The sequence below is a fragment of the Carcharhinus amblyrhynchos genome, chromosome 23, assembly GCF_965287045.1.
Source record: "Carcharhinus amblyrhynchos chromosome 23, sCarAmb.v2.hapA, whole genome shotgun sequence".
NCBI lineage: Eukaryota > Metazoa > Chordata > Chondrichthyes > Carcharhiniformes > Carcharhinidae > Carcharhinus > Carcharhinus amblyrhynchos.
This window is the reverse complement of record NC_137346.1, coordinates 21,956,867-21,973,754: the sequence shown is the minus strand read 5'-3', so window position 1 is coordinate 21,973,754 and position 16,888 is coordinate 21,956,867. Positions and strand designations below refer to the sequence as shown.

The 16,888-nt window shown below is 44.5% G+C and overlaps 1 protein-coding gene across 2 annotated transcripts in view; it reads right to left on the bottom strand.

Moving 5' to 3' along the window:
- Positions 1 to 16,677, bottom strand: part of LOC145357226 (ras-related protein Rab-34-like) — a 43,773-nt gene extending 27,096 nt beyond the window's left edge. Inside the window, exons 1-3 of one of the 2 annotated variants that reach the window (XM_080210381.1) lie at positions 16,345 to 16,677; positions 9,660 to 9,729; positions 1,185 to 1,276 (exon numbers count right to left, since the gene is read on the bottom strand). In XM_080210381.1, the coding sequence (XP_080066507.1) occupies positions 1,185 to 1,276; positions 9,660 to 9,713 (146 nt within the window). In that variant the 5' untranslated portion in view covers positions 9,714 to 9,729; positions 16,345 to 16,677. Of the gene's footprint in view, positions 1 to 1,184; positions 1,277 to 9,659; positions 9,730 to 16,114; positions 16,264 to 16,344 lie in introns of those variants that run through there. The other variant, XM_080210382.1, reaches the window with a different exon arrangement.
- Between the last annotated feature and the right edge of the window lie 211 nt (positions 16,678 to 16,888).

Sequence of the window (16,888 nt, the reverse complement as noted above, 5' to 3'; positions counted from 1 at the left end):
GTTCAGGTAAATGGGATTAGGTAGATAGCTCAGGTGTTTCTCACGGTGCAGTGCAAACTCAATGGGCCCTAGGGCCTCTTCTGCTCTGTATGATTCTATGATGTTCATTCTCTGTTAGAACAATAACAACCATTTATTTCTTCAAATAATCATTCTTATCCTATATTACAGTCCTGGTTATGAGCAATCCGGATGCTGTCTTCCTTAAACTGCAAGTCACTGAAACAATCCCAACACATTTCCATTCTGCACTTAAGATTACATGTTCACCATCTCTGTCCCTGCCTTGCTCGACTATTCATGGGTTGTTAGAAAATTAATTTCAAAACCTTGCACTGCAGCATCTCACTGTGATCTCCTGCAGAAAATTCACACCACTAAAACAAACCAAAATCTTATTCTGTGCTTCCTCAACCATTATGCTCCTATCCTCTGGAACTTCCTTCCCTGAGCATCTCCACTTTGTCCTTTAAAAGCCTCCTCTGGCCTTTTCTGGTTTTTGCTTCCATCTCACCCTTCCTGACCTCTTACCTTTCTCCCTCTGCTTAATACCCATTCACCGCCCACTGCTCTAGGGAGCACTTTGCAAAATCTCTGCGTAGGCTGTGAGCATTCCCAAAAATCAAGAGTTAGACTCAAATTTCCGTGTCACCTTTGCACAAAAAAATTATAAAGAGGCAAATTCAGCTTGGAATACAGGCTGACCCTCTGCACAAACAGAGAATGGGGAGTTTAGATCTTCTCATTTGTGTTGTTGCAATTCCAGCAGGATTCAAATAACATCAAATGGAAAATTCAGGCTGGAATGCCTGCTGCCCCTTAATAAACTTTACTCATTGCTCTTAAAAGACAAAGTCAGGGTTCCGAGCTAACAGCCTGAGCAGTGATTAAAATCTGAATAAGCTCACCAAGTGCTTACTTAAGATGATTAATTGGAGCTTAACAGAATACAGTACCATAGTAATTGCAGCATTTAAAATGTTCTGCTATGTTCTGGATCTTCTAAAAGACGGGTAATGTCACAAAAGGTCCACTCTAGATTCACCGCTAAGGGTGTGGCACTAACCAGATCTGTTCGTACCTAGTTCAGCGCCGTAATTAGTTTCCATTCTAATGTTTATAGGCTGTATCTTTCAAATGATGCAAAGTTAGTATCCTTGAGGAAATTTTCAGGAGAGGCTTACCCAACGGTCCCTGTCCGGTCATCCTGGCAGGCTCGTTTCACTTTGGGATTAAATATATCCTTGGTATGTAGAGCAGCTTCTTTTGTGAAACACTGAAAAAAAAGTGTCAAATCACATTAAAATCGTGAAAACTGAAGGCAATCTCCAGTCTGCCCCCGGTTAGCCCAGCTGAAGGGAGCAAGAGTCCAATACCCCTTGGCTAAAAAAGGAAACACATACAGGCAAGGGGTTTCTGTTCTGAATCACCATCTAGTAACCTCGGCTCAACATTTGTGTGTGTGGATAACGTACAAACATAGGATGAGGTTTGAGCAAATAACTGGCACACACAATCTACGCTCACATGGGAAGAATGATCACATGTACATCTATGGGCAGCATGACGGCACAGTGGTTAGCATTGCTGCCTCATAACTCCAGAGACCCGGGTTCGATTCCCGGTTTAGGTTACTGTCTGTGTGGAGTCTGCATGTTCCCCGCGTGTTTGCATGGGTTTCCTCCAGGTGTTCCGGTTTCCTCCCACAATCCAAAGAGGTGAAGGTTAGGTGGATTGGCCATTCTCAGTTGCCCCTTAGTGTCCCACGGTGTGCAAATTAAATGGATTAGTCATGGTAAATGTGTGGGGTTTCAGGTCATCAACTTAAATTGCCTCTTTCCCATTGTAAAAAGGATAGCGCGGGGCAGAGGGCCTGGGTAAGATGTCCTATCAGAGAGTCGGTGCAGGCTCAATGGGCTGAATGACCTCTTCTGCACTGTAGGGACTCTATGATAATACATGGCACCAAAAGATCAACCTGCAACAGAGAGAGTCCCTTCAGGAAGGAAGGGACAAAATTTGGAGAAGGTTAGAATTAGAGTCACAAGGTTCAGATTTCAAATGCCACTCCAGGGCTTGAGCACAAAAAATCAAGGTTGATACTCCAATGCTGGAGTGAGGGATGGCAGCACTGTCAGAGATGCTGCCTTTCAGATGAGATGGTAAAGCAAGGCCTGTCCACCTGTTCAGGTGGATGACGAATCCTCTGGAGCTATTTTAAAGAAGAGCAGGGGAGTTATCCTCAATGTTCTGGCCAATATTTAAGCCTCAATCACAACAAATGAATATTGGGTCATTATCACATTGCTTTTTGTGGGAGTTTGCTAAGCACAAATTGGCTCTTGTGTTACATTACAACAGCCACTACACATTAGAAGTACTTCATTGGCTGTGAGATGTCTAGGGACGCACACACGCACCATCCATCATATTCTAAGAAGGGAGTTAAGATATTAGACTTTTCCCGATGTCATTCCAGGAGAATCCATTGAATCCTTACAGTGCAGAAGGAGGCCATTTTGTCCATCGACATTGCGCCAACTCTCCAAAAGAGCATCTTGTTCAGGCATCCAACACCCCCCACCATCACTACAGCCACTTCTTTGCTGTGTTGCTACTTTACATCAACAGTAATAAAGCCTCCAATGGAAGTTCAAATACAGTGCATCCAATTTATTATTATACTTATGATGTGTGAGTGGTTTTATCATAATACCTTCACATAGTACTGGGACATCATGCATGCTGTCTTTCCCCAAACATATTGGATAACATGAAGATTATTGGAATTGCTGATAGTGCCAGGGATCATCAGAGGGTACAAGATATAGATAAATTGGAGAAATGGCAGATAGAGTTTAATCAGGACAAATGCAAGGTGATGAATTTTGGAGAATCAAATTTAGGTGTAAATTATACTGTAAATGGTAAAGCCTTTAGGAATATTAACATACAGAGGGAGCTGGGCACGCAAGTCCACAGTTCCCTAAAAGTGGCAACACAGTGGGCCAAGGTGATCGAGAAGGCATATAACATGCTTGCCTTCATTGGCCAGGGCACTGAGTACAAGAATTAGGAAATCATGTTGCAGCTATATAAAAGCTTGGTTAGGCCGCATTTAGAGAATTGCATGCAATTCTGGTCACCACACTAGCAGAGAACGTGAAAGATTTGGAGAGAGTGCAAAGAAAGTTTACAGCATGTTGCCTGGTTTCAAAGGTGTTGACTATGAGGAGAGGTTGAATAAACTAAGATTGTTTTCACTGGAAAGACAGAGGCTGAGGTGAGACCTGATAGAGGTCTGCAAAATTATGAGAGGCACAGTCAGAGGCTTTTTCCCAAAGATGAAAGTGCCAATTATAAGGAGGCACAGGTTCAAGGCGAAAGGGGGAAAGTTTTAGGGAGATGTGCGGGGGAAGCTTTAATGCAGAGAGTGGTGGGTGCCTGGAACGCACTGCCAGAGATGATGGAAGCAGGTACATTAGCAACATTGAGAGACATCTGGAAGGGTGCATGAATAAGGAGGGAATAGAGGGATAAGGACCGAGTAAGGGCAGAAGGTTCTTTTTGTCATTTATTTAGGGCATCATAGTTAGCATGGGCTTGGCAGGCCAAAGGACCTATTTCTGTGTTCTACTTTTCTTTGTTCTATATCACCTCTATATGAACTCACTGTTAAAACATGTTGGCTGTCTGATTGCTTAGGAAACCGCTTCATTCTTCTTGTCCAATCATGTCAGCTGCTGCCTGCTGTCAAACACATTCTCTTTAAGTGCTGGTTGCTTCAGATACTATATCATCACCCTGAGAGATAGATGGCCATCTTATCCAGGTCTAATCTCTCAGTGTGCCAACTAACCTTTGTTGGAGCAGACCTTAGATATCATGAATCTTGATCTCAAAAGTTCTCTTAATTCATTCGATCAAAACATTGAAGCCAGAACAGAGAGTCTTGAAGAAAATGGAGCCCAAGTTGTGACTGATATGTATTGCTGTGAGGTTGTTCCTACAGTTCTTCCAGGCCCAAAAAGAGGAGCAACATGTTGAAATGCTGCCCAAAAGAATTAGCCCCATTTATTAAAAATGAGAGGTATTTTTGAGACTGCCCACCTGTCAGTGAGTGAACCAGGATCAAAGCATAAGAGCAGATTAGAATTAGCCCTGGGGTAGGCCTCTACTTTCATATCCCTTAAGAACATGAGGATTAAAGCCAGAGTAGGCCACTCAGCCCTTCAAACCTGCTCTGCCATTCAATACAACCATGGCTGATTTTATACTGTAACTCTACCTGCTCACACTATCCTCACATCCTGTAAGAACATAAGAAATAGGAGCAGGACTTGGCCATTTGGCCCTTCTCCCTTAATGCTGCCCTACTTAATAATACCCAGGTTATCTCCTCAAACATACAAAGGCTTTGAAAATCCCTGTTGTCTACATCAGTCTTGCTGGACTCTAATTTGTTATACGATTGTGTTCTGTCTTAAATCCAAAGTGATTTTCACATTTTGCCAGATTCCAAAGCACATTTAACAGGAAATCCCACCGTATATCCAGCAAGATTATCTTAGAAGGGCAACAAGACTAAATATTGAGCCATAAAGATTGTCATCTGAATTGGTTGCATTTTTAGAATGGCCATGTATGGTCAACATTCAGCCAACTGTTGACTGGATCATTCCAAAGAGTGTGTTTCTAAGAATGTTAAGCATGTGCTGATACATAAGATTATGAGGGGCGTACATGCCAGGGACAGGCTTCTGACATGTTACCATTCTGAAGCTATCTTCAGGTTCACCAACTTCTTCCTGGCTTATTTCCATCCAGATTAGATTCTGTATATTGCACTGACTCTGAGTACAATCATCTCTCATGTTTGCTGAACTAATCCTTTTTAAGTCTCATAGGGGACTCTGCGAGTGAGAAACTCCAGAATTTTGCTGTCAAAACTAATGGCTTTTTTTTGGACAGCCTCCATTTTACGTGACTGTTTTAACACCAGCTTCTGGCCTGAGCTCTCCTCTGCCATTGCAATGGTTTAAGTATCTCTTTAATCCATTTGAACACTGCTTAACAATCCAGTGCTCCATCAAACAGCCAGCTGTGTGCAGATGGAGGCTCACATAGTTTTATACGTCCGGTTCAAGATTATGTTAAACATTCATAGGCAGGCATAAATTCACCCAAAGCTTTCAGTGCTTCATGGTTAAACATTGAGCAGGATATCAATAATGATTTCGAGACATATGAGGCCCTATTTTATCATTTTGATTCTAAGTGCTGGGTGGGCTTGAAACTGGGAGTACTTCAGATATGACTTTTAGACCCATTCTGAGGCGCCCTCACAGGCACTCTGCCTGCACAAATATCAGTGATTCTGACTAGTGCTGCATAAACTTGTGGGTGGGGCTTAACGCAACCAAAATCCTGCAGCTCCGATCAGTGTCTCCAACTGTGCATGCGCAAAACCAAAGTGATAGAATGCTGCTCCCCATCCACAATGCTCCTGGGCTGGATAATGCCTCCTCCTGGCCCTCATAGAGATTGCTCCACCCCCACAACATTACTGACCTCCTTATCCCCCCACCCCTTCTTTCACCTAGACCGATCGCAGGCCCCTCCCACCCTCCCCCCTCACCAACCTCAAACAGAGTGAAAGCAGGCCCCACCTTCCACTCCACTGATCTCAGGCAGAGTGGCAGCAGTTCCCCCTTCCTCCTCACCGATCTCAGGCAGAATAGCAGCAGTCCCCTTTTCCTCCCCACCGATCTCAGGCACAGTGGCGGCGGTTCCCCCTTCCACCTCACCAATCTCAGGCAGAGTGGCAGTGGACCCACATTCTCCCCCACCAATTTCAAGCAGAGAACCTAGCTCCTCACTAATTGGAGCACCCGAATCAGACTTATATAGAGCATGTCTATTTTGTGCCGATTCTGGATGGATGAACGTGGTGGTAAACAGGGGAGTGCCGGTAAACTTGGGCACGTAGCCCATTAAGTTAATTTAAATACACGCAAATGTATTTAAATGCATTTGCCCGTTTCGGATGTGGTCCCGATCGCGACCATTTTTGGGCCTTGGTAAAGGGGGAACTGGCACAGAGGTGGGCGTATATCGCACCATTTGCCTCATGCCCAACTTTACCAAGTTTTCGCAATCGAAAATGGGCACAACGCAATGGTAAAATCGGGCTCATGAATTCACATCCTATTAGGTACATTCAGGTATTGCTTTGCTGGTTTTGGCATGCAGACTTCAGCGACAAATACGCAACTTCAAGGCCACACAACAAGAAATAACCTTGGCTCTAACTAGATAGCTAAACCTCTGCAGATGAAGGAACCCGCCAAGAAGTGATAAAAGCTTTCTTGTTGAAAGGCAAGTCTAGACCTGGATCAGAAAAAGACTCTTTGACATAACATTTCAAAAACCTTTTGAAGAGTAACAGCTTGAGGTGAAAGCAGTTCAGTAATACTGAGACTGGAGTAAAAATGTTGTTGCAGATCATTTTGACTGAGTCCTGTTCAAACATATGGGGCCCTATTTTAGGTGGAATCAAAACTATGCCACCCACTATCCTGAGGCTTGAAGCACTTTAATTTCTGTGGCATTTTTTTAAAATTGCCATTTCTTTTGCACGCGAATGAAAAGAAGGCCCTCGAAATTATCATGAGGAAGAATTATATGAATGCTCGGCACATTCATCTGAAGCTTCTTCCTTCATTGTTGTGGCAGAGATGGGACCAATTATTTTAAACAGGCTAATAGTACAAATAACACACATTAAGTTTTCAAAATGACAGCATAATTTCGAGAACATCATGTAAATTTTGTGACTTTAAAGTCACACTTGTAGCAGCTTAAAAACATACACTCATTCTCGAGTGAATTGAGAGGTTTTGAGAAAAGAACCACTTTTACCATCTATCCCCTGTCCATAACAGAGTGGAGTAATGTGACTAAGTACGAGCAAGAAGGGAAATACAAACTTAGGGGTGCTCTACAAAGTCAGACTCAGTTCATGCTCATCCACCTCTTCCATTTTCCTATTTCACCCTTTTTCCTCCTCTCCTCTCCTGAGTGCCCATGGGGTGGCACAGTGGTTAGCACTGCTGACTCACAGCATCAGGGACTCAAATTTGATTCCCGGCTTGGATCACTGTCTGAGCGGAGTTTGCACGTTCACCCCATGGGTTTCCTCCTACAGGCTGAAAGACGTGCTGGTTAGTGTATTGGTCATGCTAAATTCTCCCTCAGTGTACTCGAACAGGTGCTGGAGTGGGGCGACTAGAGGATTTTCACAGTAACTTCATTGCAGTAAGCCTACTTGTGACACTAATAAAATCAAAAAAAAAGTGCAGCTTCATGCAGTTTTATATCCCTCCAGTCCTTCCCCCAAATACATCCATCGGAATAGATAGTGAACATCTCTGCAGGCTACCACCCACAGAGGCCATCAGAGCTATGGTCAATCATATACAATGTATGATTACATTCTCACTTTCCAGCATGGTCTGTTAGATATTCTTAATTATGTTCACTCCAGTGTTCCATTGTAATTGCTATCATGAGAGAAAAATAAAGCTGTCATAATACCAACAACAACCCATTTGTTTTTAATAGATTACTATTGGTGTTCATTGAATAGAATACAAAATAGAATCCCTGCTGTACAGAAGGCGGCCATTTGGCCCTTCAAGCCTGCACCAACAAAAAATCCCACCCAGGCCTGATCCCTGTAACCTCACCTATTACGCTGCTCATCCCCCTGACACTATGGGGCAACTTAGCATGGCCAATCCACCTAACGCACACATCTTTGGACACTCAGAAAGCCATGGCCAAGGTGTATTTTTAAGAAACTTGAATTAGTTCTTCTTCACTTCTCTCCATAGTGCCACAATCTCCTTCACAAGTGGGGCAAGGAGACAGGTCCCAAAGTCCATCCCAGCCAGAATGAGGATCAAGACCTATCCTATTGGCACCAATCTGATCCACATTAGCCATCCAGCACCCCCCTCCCCCCATTAAGGAGTCCAAGTTGCCGGGGCTGTGACAGCATACGCATTTATATGAAACTTGTAGCCGGGAGCTGTGGTTAGAGGATAGCTATAGTGGAGGCTCCAAATTCTTTCCATCGTATGCTGGCCAGGAATCTCTCTTGCTCTTAGCACCTGTCATTGGCACATGGAGGGAGGATTTATAATTTGATACTCAAGCTATTTGGCTGTGTGATGAGCACATCTTCCTTTGGCAGTCAAATGCTAGGGTGGGACTTGAACCCCAAGCTTCCAGCTCGGAGGGCAGGGGCAGTACCTGCTGTACCACAGAGCCTCCTTGAATTAGTTAGATACTTTTAATTATAAATGGTTGCCTTAACTGTTAAGTGCAGAGATGTATTGCAGTGGTGAATCTCTGGAATTCTCTGCCCGTTGAAGTGGTGGAGGCTACCTCGTTAAATATTTTTAAGACGCGGGCTGATGGGTTTTTGATAAGAGAGGGGATTAAGGGTTACGGGAAGAGGGCGGGAATGTGGAACTGAGCCACGACAGATCAGCCATGATCTTATTGAATGGCGGGGCAGGCTTGAAGGGCCAGATGGCCTACTCCTGCTCCTATTTCTTATGTTCTTATGTTCAATTGCTTTGCCAGTGGAGAATGGCCTTGGTTGCGATAATGTGCATTACGTGCACATTGGTAGATAGAAATGTATCAACATTACATTCAGTGTGTATTCTTCTGGTGCATTTAATTGATTCTATTAGGAAGCCTCTTTTCTTTGCCCAAGAATCCATCTACAGATATGGCAATCAGTCTTCTATACTAACTGTATAGTGTGAATGATCAGAAATCTAAACATCAAAACAAAAACAAGTTTAAAAAATCTGAAATGCTCATTCTGAATGCTGGGATTTGGTTACACAGAGGAGTTTGCATTGGGCAACATTAACTTACTGACATGAATTTCAATTCCAAGTGGCATGTTGACAGTTACAAGTGTGTTCATTTTTTACAATAAGCAGATCTTGTCACCTGTCATCCACAAGCTGAATGTTTATTGATAATTCTCCCTTCACAGCGGGGCTATTGTGCTGCAGTCTCCTTCTTTGACGGAGACAACTATATCCACATTGGAAATAGCCAGACGTTTTGCTAACAGTGTTCTACATTCACAAGTTGAATTTGTATATAAACTACTGCAAGTCACTCATGGTATCATCAAACCTCAGCTTGTGTTCATGTAACTATTGTATTGCTCGTAGATATTCCAGGGTCTATGATATATTTCTAGTGTTTGCTGTCAACATCTCAGATCCCAATCAGCACTATTATCCTGTTACTGCACATCACAGAGCTCCCACCTTTACTGTGTGAACTGGGAGGCAGACAACACTGCTGTATGAATCTGACACACACTTGTTATCTGGACTGTTAGAAAAGATAAATTTCAGGAATCTTTGACACATTTTACAATCTGGTTATTAGCCCATCAAAAAGCTATCCATAATCCTCATATCACTAATTCCTCCAACCCTGCAAAGATATAAAGGTGACATTTGATTATTGAGACATAGACAATGTTGTGCTCTGTTATATATAAACGGTTCTGAAAAAAATGCAAGAAGGTGGTCCAAACAGGGCCAAGAAGTTCGACTTACCGAAGGTAGATCCGGTATGATTCGATCTCTTCTGACTGGTGGAAGTACACTCATGATTGGCTGCTACACTCTGCAGAGGGAATGAGACATTGCAAATTATGACTTTTTGTTTATTGAACATTGAGTATATTTGCATTGCAATGCTACTTTGTATGGTAAAGCATTCATTGTTTCTCTGGTCTAATCTTTCTTTGGAGAGAAATGGCACTAAGATGACATGCCTGGAAGGTGGGAACCAAGTCGCACTTCAGTGAAAACCTAATAAGCTGATATCTGAACCATCGGGTCTACAGTGCATGGAGAGCAGCATTGACAATCAGAACAGTCAATCTGCTTTACCGAAGGGACCTCAAAAGATATTCACATGCAGATCCATCTCAGTGGTCATCTTTACTGATGATAGTGGCCATCTTTACTGGCATTAGGAGCCATCATTAATGGTGCAGTGTCCTCTTTAATGGTGGCAATGGCCATCTTTAATGATGGCAGTGACCACCTTTAATGGTGGCAGTGGCCACCTTTAATTGCGGAAGTGGCCATCTTTAATGGCGGCAGCGGCCATCTTTAATGGCAGCAGTGGCCATCTTTAACGGTGACAGTGGCCACCTTTAATGGAGGCAGTGGCCATGTGTAATGATGGCAGTGGCCATCTTTAATGGCGGCAGTGGCCACCTATAATGGCAGCAGTGGCCATCTTTACTAGCAGCAGTGGTCATCTTTAATGGTGACAGTGGCCACCTTTAATGGCGGCAGTGGCCATCTTTAATGATGGCAGTGACCACCTTTAATGGCAGCACTGGCCACCTTTATTGGCAGCAGTGGCCATCTTTAATGGCGGCAGGGGCCATCTTCACTAGCGGCAGGGGCCATCTTTACTAGCGGCAGGGGCCATCTTTACTAGCGGCAGGGGCCATCTTTATTGGTGGCAGCTATGATGACAGTGCTTATGTTCACTGTGGGCTGGGCTTCTTCCCACTCAGTTCCAGGCAGATGGCACTATTTCAAAGAAGAGTCAGGGGCTTCTCCCCAGTTTCCTGACCAGTATTCATCCCTCAAGAAACAGATTATCCGGTTACTATCACGTTGCTGTTTCACTCATTAAAAGAACATTGATGGCACACAGATGTTGGTCTGTGATGCCAACTCAACCAAAGCAGAAACTGAAGCAGAATCCATTGTGCCAATGAATGGAATGCCCTAACTGGAAAGTCAGCTGCAAGTGCCCTCACTCTATAGTGATTCCACTTATTTCTCCCACGAGATAACCTTTAGGTGGTCCTTAATGCTAACACTCAGAAAGGACTGTGCCTCATTAGTGGGTAAATGTTTCCTCAGAGCATGAAGATCTGTTAGTATTAACAAATTAAATTATAAGGAAATGAATGGAATGTTGAGTTAATCTTTATTCGTGGCTCTCCAGGTTCTAGAATACACACCAATACCTTGAATGGAACAAAAATGAGGAGGAATGTAACATGGACTGCTAAGGTCCAGAAGATCCTAAACTCTGCCTCTGCCAGATGCTCCCTGGACTAACTGCAATCTATAACAAGGAAAGAAATATTCCACAGGGTAGTCACTTGGTTTGAAGAATTAAACTCTCCACAATGAAACTTGTAGAAATGCAGGGTAGGAAAATTCAAAAAAGACAAAGCAAATAAGAAATAGGAGTATGATTAAAAAGGGAGTGGTGTGGTTGCACAGTAGTTAGCACTCAAAGCTCCAGAGACATGAGTTCAATTCCTGGTTTGGGTCACTGTCTGTGTGGAGTTTGCACATTCTCCCAGTGCCTGCATGGGTTTCCTCCAGGTGCTCTGGTTTCCTCCTACAGTCCAAAGATGTGCAAGTTAGGTGCATGGCCATGTTAAATTGTCCCTTAGTGTCCCAGGATGTATGGGTTAAAGGGATTGGCGGGGTATATATCTGGGGTTACGTAAATAGGGCCGAGGTGGGATTTTTGTCTGTGCAGACTCTACAGTGCAAACCCTAAGTGCAGATGGGCTGAATGGCCTCCTTTTGCATTGTAGGGTTTCTGTAGTTTTTAAAGTATTGTGGGTGCTGGGATTTGAAACAAAAACAGAAAATGCTGGAAAATCTCAGCAGGTCTGACAGTATCTTTGGAGAGAATAAAGCCAACGTTTTGAGTCTAGATGACCCTTGTTCAGAGCTCAGATAGGAGTAACAATAGAACTAAATTGTGCACCTTAAACAGTAAGACCGATAGGGAGGTCTTGTGGCACAGTGAAGCTCTGTGTTCGAGTCCAACACCAGGATTTGTTGGCCAAGGAAGGAGCATTCATAACATAGTTCAACAGGCTAATGACCAGCTCAGAAATCTTTCACCTCACTATTCCTCAAAGGGGAAAACCCAGTGTGTCTGTGAAGATGTGCTATAAAAAACAAGACAGTTTCAATGGGAGGCATAATCTTCATTCCCCATCCTACTTTCAACCCCAGGTTCAGACACACCTCACGCATTCTAGAACTATGGAGTAAATATTCCAAATCAGGTTGTCAGCACAATGTTACAATTCAACCTTGACACTGAATTCACTGGGGACAATCCAGAACTATGACTGTTTATCCACAAGGTCTCATTAAGATTGGATTTTTGACAGAATGGTAGCCTTGTGTGCGTACTCAACTAAATCCGGTCCCCAGTCATCTTGCAGACAATTTATCTTGGGAAAAATTGCAGACAAGAGTCAGAAGTGAAGGGAGAGAGATCTGTTATGTGAACAGAAAGTGCTGGAAAATCCCAGCAGGTCTGACAGCATTTGTGGAAAGGGAATAGAGCCAGAGAGATACAGTGGCATAGTGGTTAGCACTGCTGCCCCATGTATCAGGGACCTGGGTTCAACTCCGACCTCGGTCACTGTCTGTGTGAAGTTTGCATGTTCGCCCTATGTCTGCGTGAGTTTACTCTGAATCTTTGGTTTCCTCTCACAGTCCGAAGATGTGTGGGTTAGGTTGATTGGCTATGCTAAATTGACCCCAGTGAGAGGGGGAATTAGCAGGGTAAATATGTGGGGTTACGGGAATAGGGCCTTGGTGGGATTGCGGTCAATAGAGACTCGATGGGCTGAATGGCCTCCTTCTGTACTATAGGGATGCAAAGAGCAGAAAGTGGAATCGTTGTGGGTGGAGATTAGGAACAGCAAAGGGAGGAAGACGCTGGTGGGTGTCGTCTATAGGCCCCTGAATAATGATCCGGAGATGGGGCGGGCTGTTAACGTTCAAATAAGTGCGGCGTGCAGGAATGGGACGGCGATAATTATGGGGGATTTCAATCTACATATTGATTGGTCGACCCATGTTGGACGCGGTGGGCTCGAGGAGGAGTTCTTGGAATGCTGCCAGGATAGTTTCCTTGAACAGTGTGTGTTAGAGCCGACAAGGGAGCGAGCTATCTTGGATCTGGTGTTATGTAATGAGGCGGGTAGAATTAGGGACCTTGTGGTGAAGGATCCTCTTGGGGAGAGTGATCATTGTATGGTGGAGTTTCTGGTGCAGATGGAGGAGGAGAAAGTGGGTTCCCAGACACACGTCCTTTGTTTGAATAGAGGGGAGTATGGTAGGATGAGAGAAGAATTGGCGAATGTTGACTGGGGGAGCGCGTTGGAAGGTAGGTCTGCTGAGGAGCAGTGGAGGATCTTTAAGGAGATCTTTCTTGGTGCTCAGCAGAAATTTATTCCGATGGTTAAAAAGGACCGTAGGAGGAGAGGTAATAAGCCATGGATAACGAAGGAGGTGAAGGAAAGTGTTAAATTAAAAGCGGAGGCGTTTAGAGTAGCTAAGAGTAGTGGGCGAGAAGAGGATTGGGAGAGGTTTAAATGTCAACAAAGATTGACAAAGAAGTTGATGAAGAAGGGTAGGAGAAACTATGAAGCTGGGCTAGCGCTTAATATAAAAAAGGATAGCAAGAGTTTTTATAAATATATAAAAAGGAAGAGGCTGGCTAGGGTGAACGTTGGACCCTTAGAGGATGAGGGGGGGACTTAGTGGTAGGGGATGGGGAAATGGCTGAGGTCTTGAATAACTTTTTTGTTTCGGTCTTCACGGAGGAGGACGTGAATAATTTGCCGGGTGTTAGCGATGGAAAGGTGGTAGGACTGGAGGGTCTCAATGACTTTATTGTTACTAGAGAGGCGGTGCTCGACAGACTGGAGGGACTGATTGTGGACAAGTCCCCAGGACCGGATGGAATGCATCCGAGGGTTCTGAAAGAAATGGCGGAGGTGATAGTGGATGCCTTGGTGGTTATTTTCCAAACGTCACTGGATTCCGGGGAAGTGCCGGAAGATTGGAAAACGGCTAATGTTACGCCATTGTTTAAGAAGGGTGGCAGGCAAAAGGCAGGGAATTATAGGCCGGTTAGTTTAACATCTGTTGTAGGTAAAATGTTGGAATCCGTCATCAAGGAGGAAATAGCGAGGCATCTTGAGGGGAATTGCTTGATAGAGCAGACGCAGCATGGTTTCGTTAAGGGGAAGTCATGTCTGACAAATTTATTGGAGTTCTATGAGAATGTGTCTAGGGCGGTGGATAGAGGAGAGCCTGTGGATGTGGTCTTTCTTGATTTTCAGAAGGCGTTTGACAAGGTACCTCACAAGAGGTTATTGCAGAAGGTAAGGGGGCATGGAGTTGGGGGTAGGGTGTTAGCATGGATAGAGGATTGGTTGTCAAATAGGAGGCAGAGAGTGGGGGTTAATGGGTGCTATTCGGATTGGCGGTTGGTGACGAGTGGAGTGCCCCGGGGGTCGGTGCTGGGGCCTCAGCTATTTACCATTTACATAGATGATCTGGAGGAGGGAACCGAGTGTATGGTGTCGAAATTTGCTGATGACACCAAGATTGGTGTAACGGCAAATTGCGCGGAGGATGTGGAGAGTCTGCAGAAGGATCTAGATAGGCTGGGCGAATGGGCCAGGAACTGGCAAATGGAATTTAATGTTGGCAAGTGTGAGGTGGTCCACTTTGGTAGGAATAATGGTAGGAAGGACTATTACTTACGGGGCGAAAAACTGCAGCAGGCGACGGTGCAGAGGGACCTCAGGGATGAGTCACAAAAACCCAGCCTGCAGGTGCAGCAGGTGGTCAGGAAGGCTAATGGGATGCTGGCCTTCATAGCGAGGGGGATTGAATATAAAAGTAGGGAGGTCTTGCTGCAGCTGTATAGGGCATTGGTGAGGCCGCAGCTGGAGTACTGTGTGCAGTTTTGGTCATCGCACTTACGCAAGGATATTTTGGCCTTGGAGGGAGTGCAGAGGAGGTTTACTAGGCTGATACCGGAGTTGAGGGGGTTGAGCTATGAGGAGAGGCTGAATAAACTAGGCTTGTACTCGTTAGAGTTTAGAAGAATGAGGGGAGATCTCATTGAGACATATAAGATGATGATTGGGATGGATAGGATAGAGGTGGAGAGACTCTTCCTGCTCAGAAAGGACAGTAGGGCTAGGGGGCACAGCCTCAAGATAAAGCGGGGGAGCGGTTTAGAACGGAGTTGAGGAGGAACTTCTTCACTCAAAGGGTGGTGAATCTCTGGAATTCTCTGCCCATTGAGGTGGTGGAGGCTGCCTCGCTAAATATTTTTAAGACGCGGGTTGATGGGTTTTTGATAAGCGAGGGGATTAAGGGTTATGGGGAGAGGGCGGGAATGTGGAACTGAGCCACGACAGATCAGCCATGATCTTATTGAATGGCGGGGCAGGCTCGAAGGGCTAGATGGCCTACTCCTGCTCCTATTTCTTATGTTCTTATGATGATATACGTGCTGATTAAGTGCATTGGCTATGCTATATTCTCCCTCAGGTTTACCCGAACTGGTGCTGGACTGTGGCGACTAGGAGATTTTCATAGTAATTTCATCGCAGCGTTTTGTAAACCTATTTATGACACTACAAATAAACTTTTTAAAAAGCTTTTGGAGTCTGGCTGACGCTTTGTTAGCTAAAATCTGTTAGCAAGATGATCAAGAGAGCCAAGCTTTTGAGGTCTAAATCAGTGTCCCTCTCCGTTCCTTACCACAAGCCCCTTTCCCCCCAATCCCTTCCCTTAGTCTTGCTTCTCCCGAATATTCCCATCCGAAGGGTTTCCAGACTCTTGCCCCGGAGCCCAATCTCAAATCGTCATCACCACCACCCCCCACCCTCCCCTTTGCTCCTCTCCGGAAACTACAAAACATGACTTCCTCAAGACTGGAAGAAAGCCAAAGTAAATGTTACAATGAACGATTAAGACGAAGTTTGTATTAGTGGGGTTGCATCCATGGCAAACGAGCCTTAGCGTGCACTCTCCTGTTTACTATTCTGTCAGCCGAACACAAAGTAACAACATGGGGAAAAAAAGCCGCAGTTCTTGCTTGGTTTTACAAAATAACAATCTTGGCTTGTGGATTTCTTTTCCTCCAACTTTGTATCAGTAAGAAAACTCCACACAATTAAACTGATACTCACCCCCGCTTACCAGTAGTGCCTGACTTAAGTAAGAAATGTTAAATAAATAAGTGCGCTTAAGTCGATTTCTTTTTCAAAATCACAGTTAAATCCGACAAAGATGGTTTAAACGACCGTCCACAGATCCAGGGAGTGAATCATGGAATAACATTATCCTCTGCATACCAGGGATCAAACCGCGCGGAGACAGGAATTTGGGACGAGAGTTTCTTTTAACTTTTGCTCGTTACCTGGTCGATTTCTGTGAAACTGACACTCGAGGCGTTTTGTTTTTTTTTTGTAACTCCTTTTCCGAGTCGGTTAGTGGCTGGTTCAGCTGGATGCGGTTCCTACGGACGAATCTGCTTAATCTTCGCCTCGGAGATTGTCCCAACGTGGCTGGGTCTCTGTCTCGCTCCCTCTCTCTCTTTCTTTCTCACAAGAGTAGGATTGACTTTGTCCCAGATTCCCAAATCCCCGCAAGGCGCCCAGCTAGAATCGGCAGCTGTTTCCCATTCCCTGTTCTAGAACTCCCTCCTGCTTGTTCCCAGGAATCACAGCAAGGACTGAATATTTCACCCAGAGAGATCACATCCTTTTACACATTTGGTATTGGGAGGAGTGCTATACTTTCCCAAATGTTACGAGAATTGAATAAGCGAAAAAAAAACATGTTTTTCCCTCTGCTATTCGGCATCATCTTGTGCCCGTATTTACAAAACGCCTTTAAGTCTAGAAGTTAAATTATTGTTGATAAAAGCGAATAATTGTCCTATCTGCTGTTTCTACCGGATT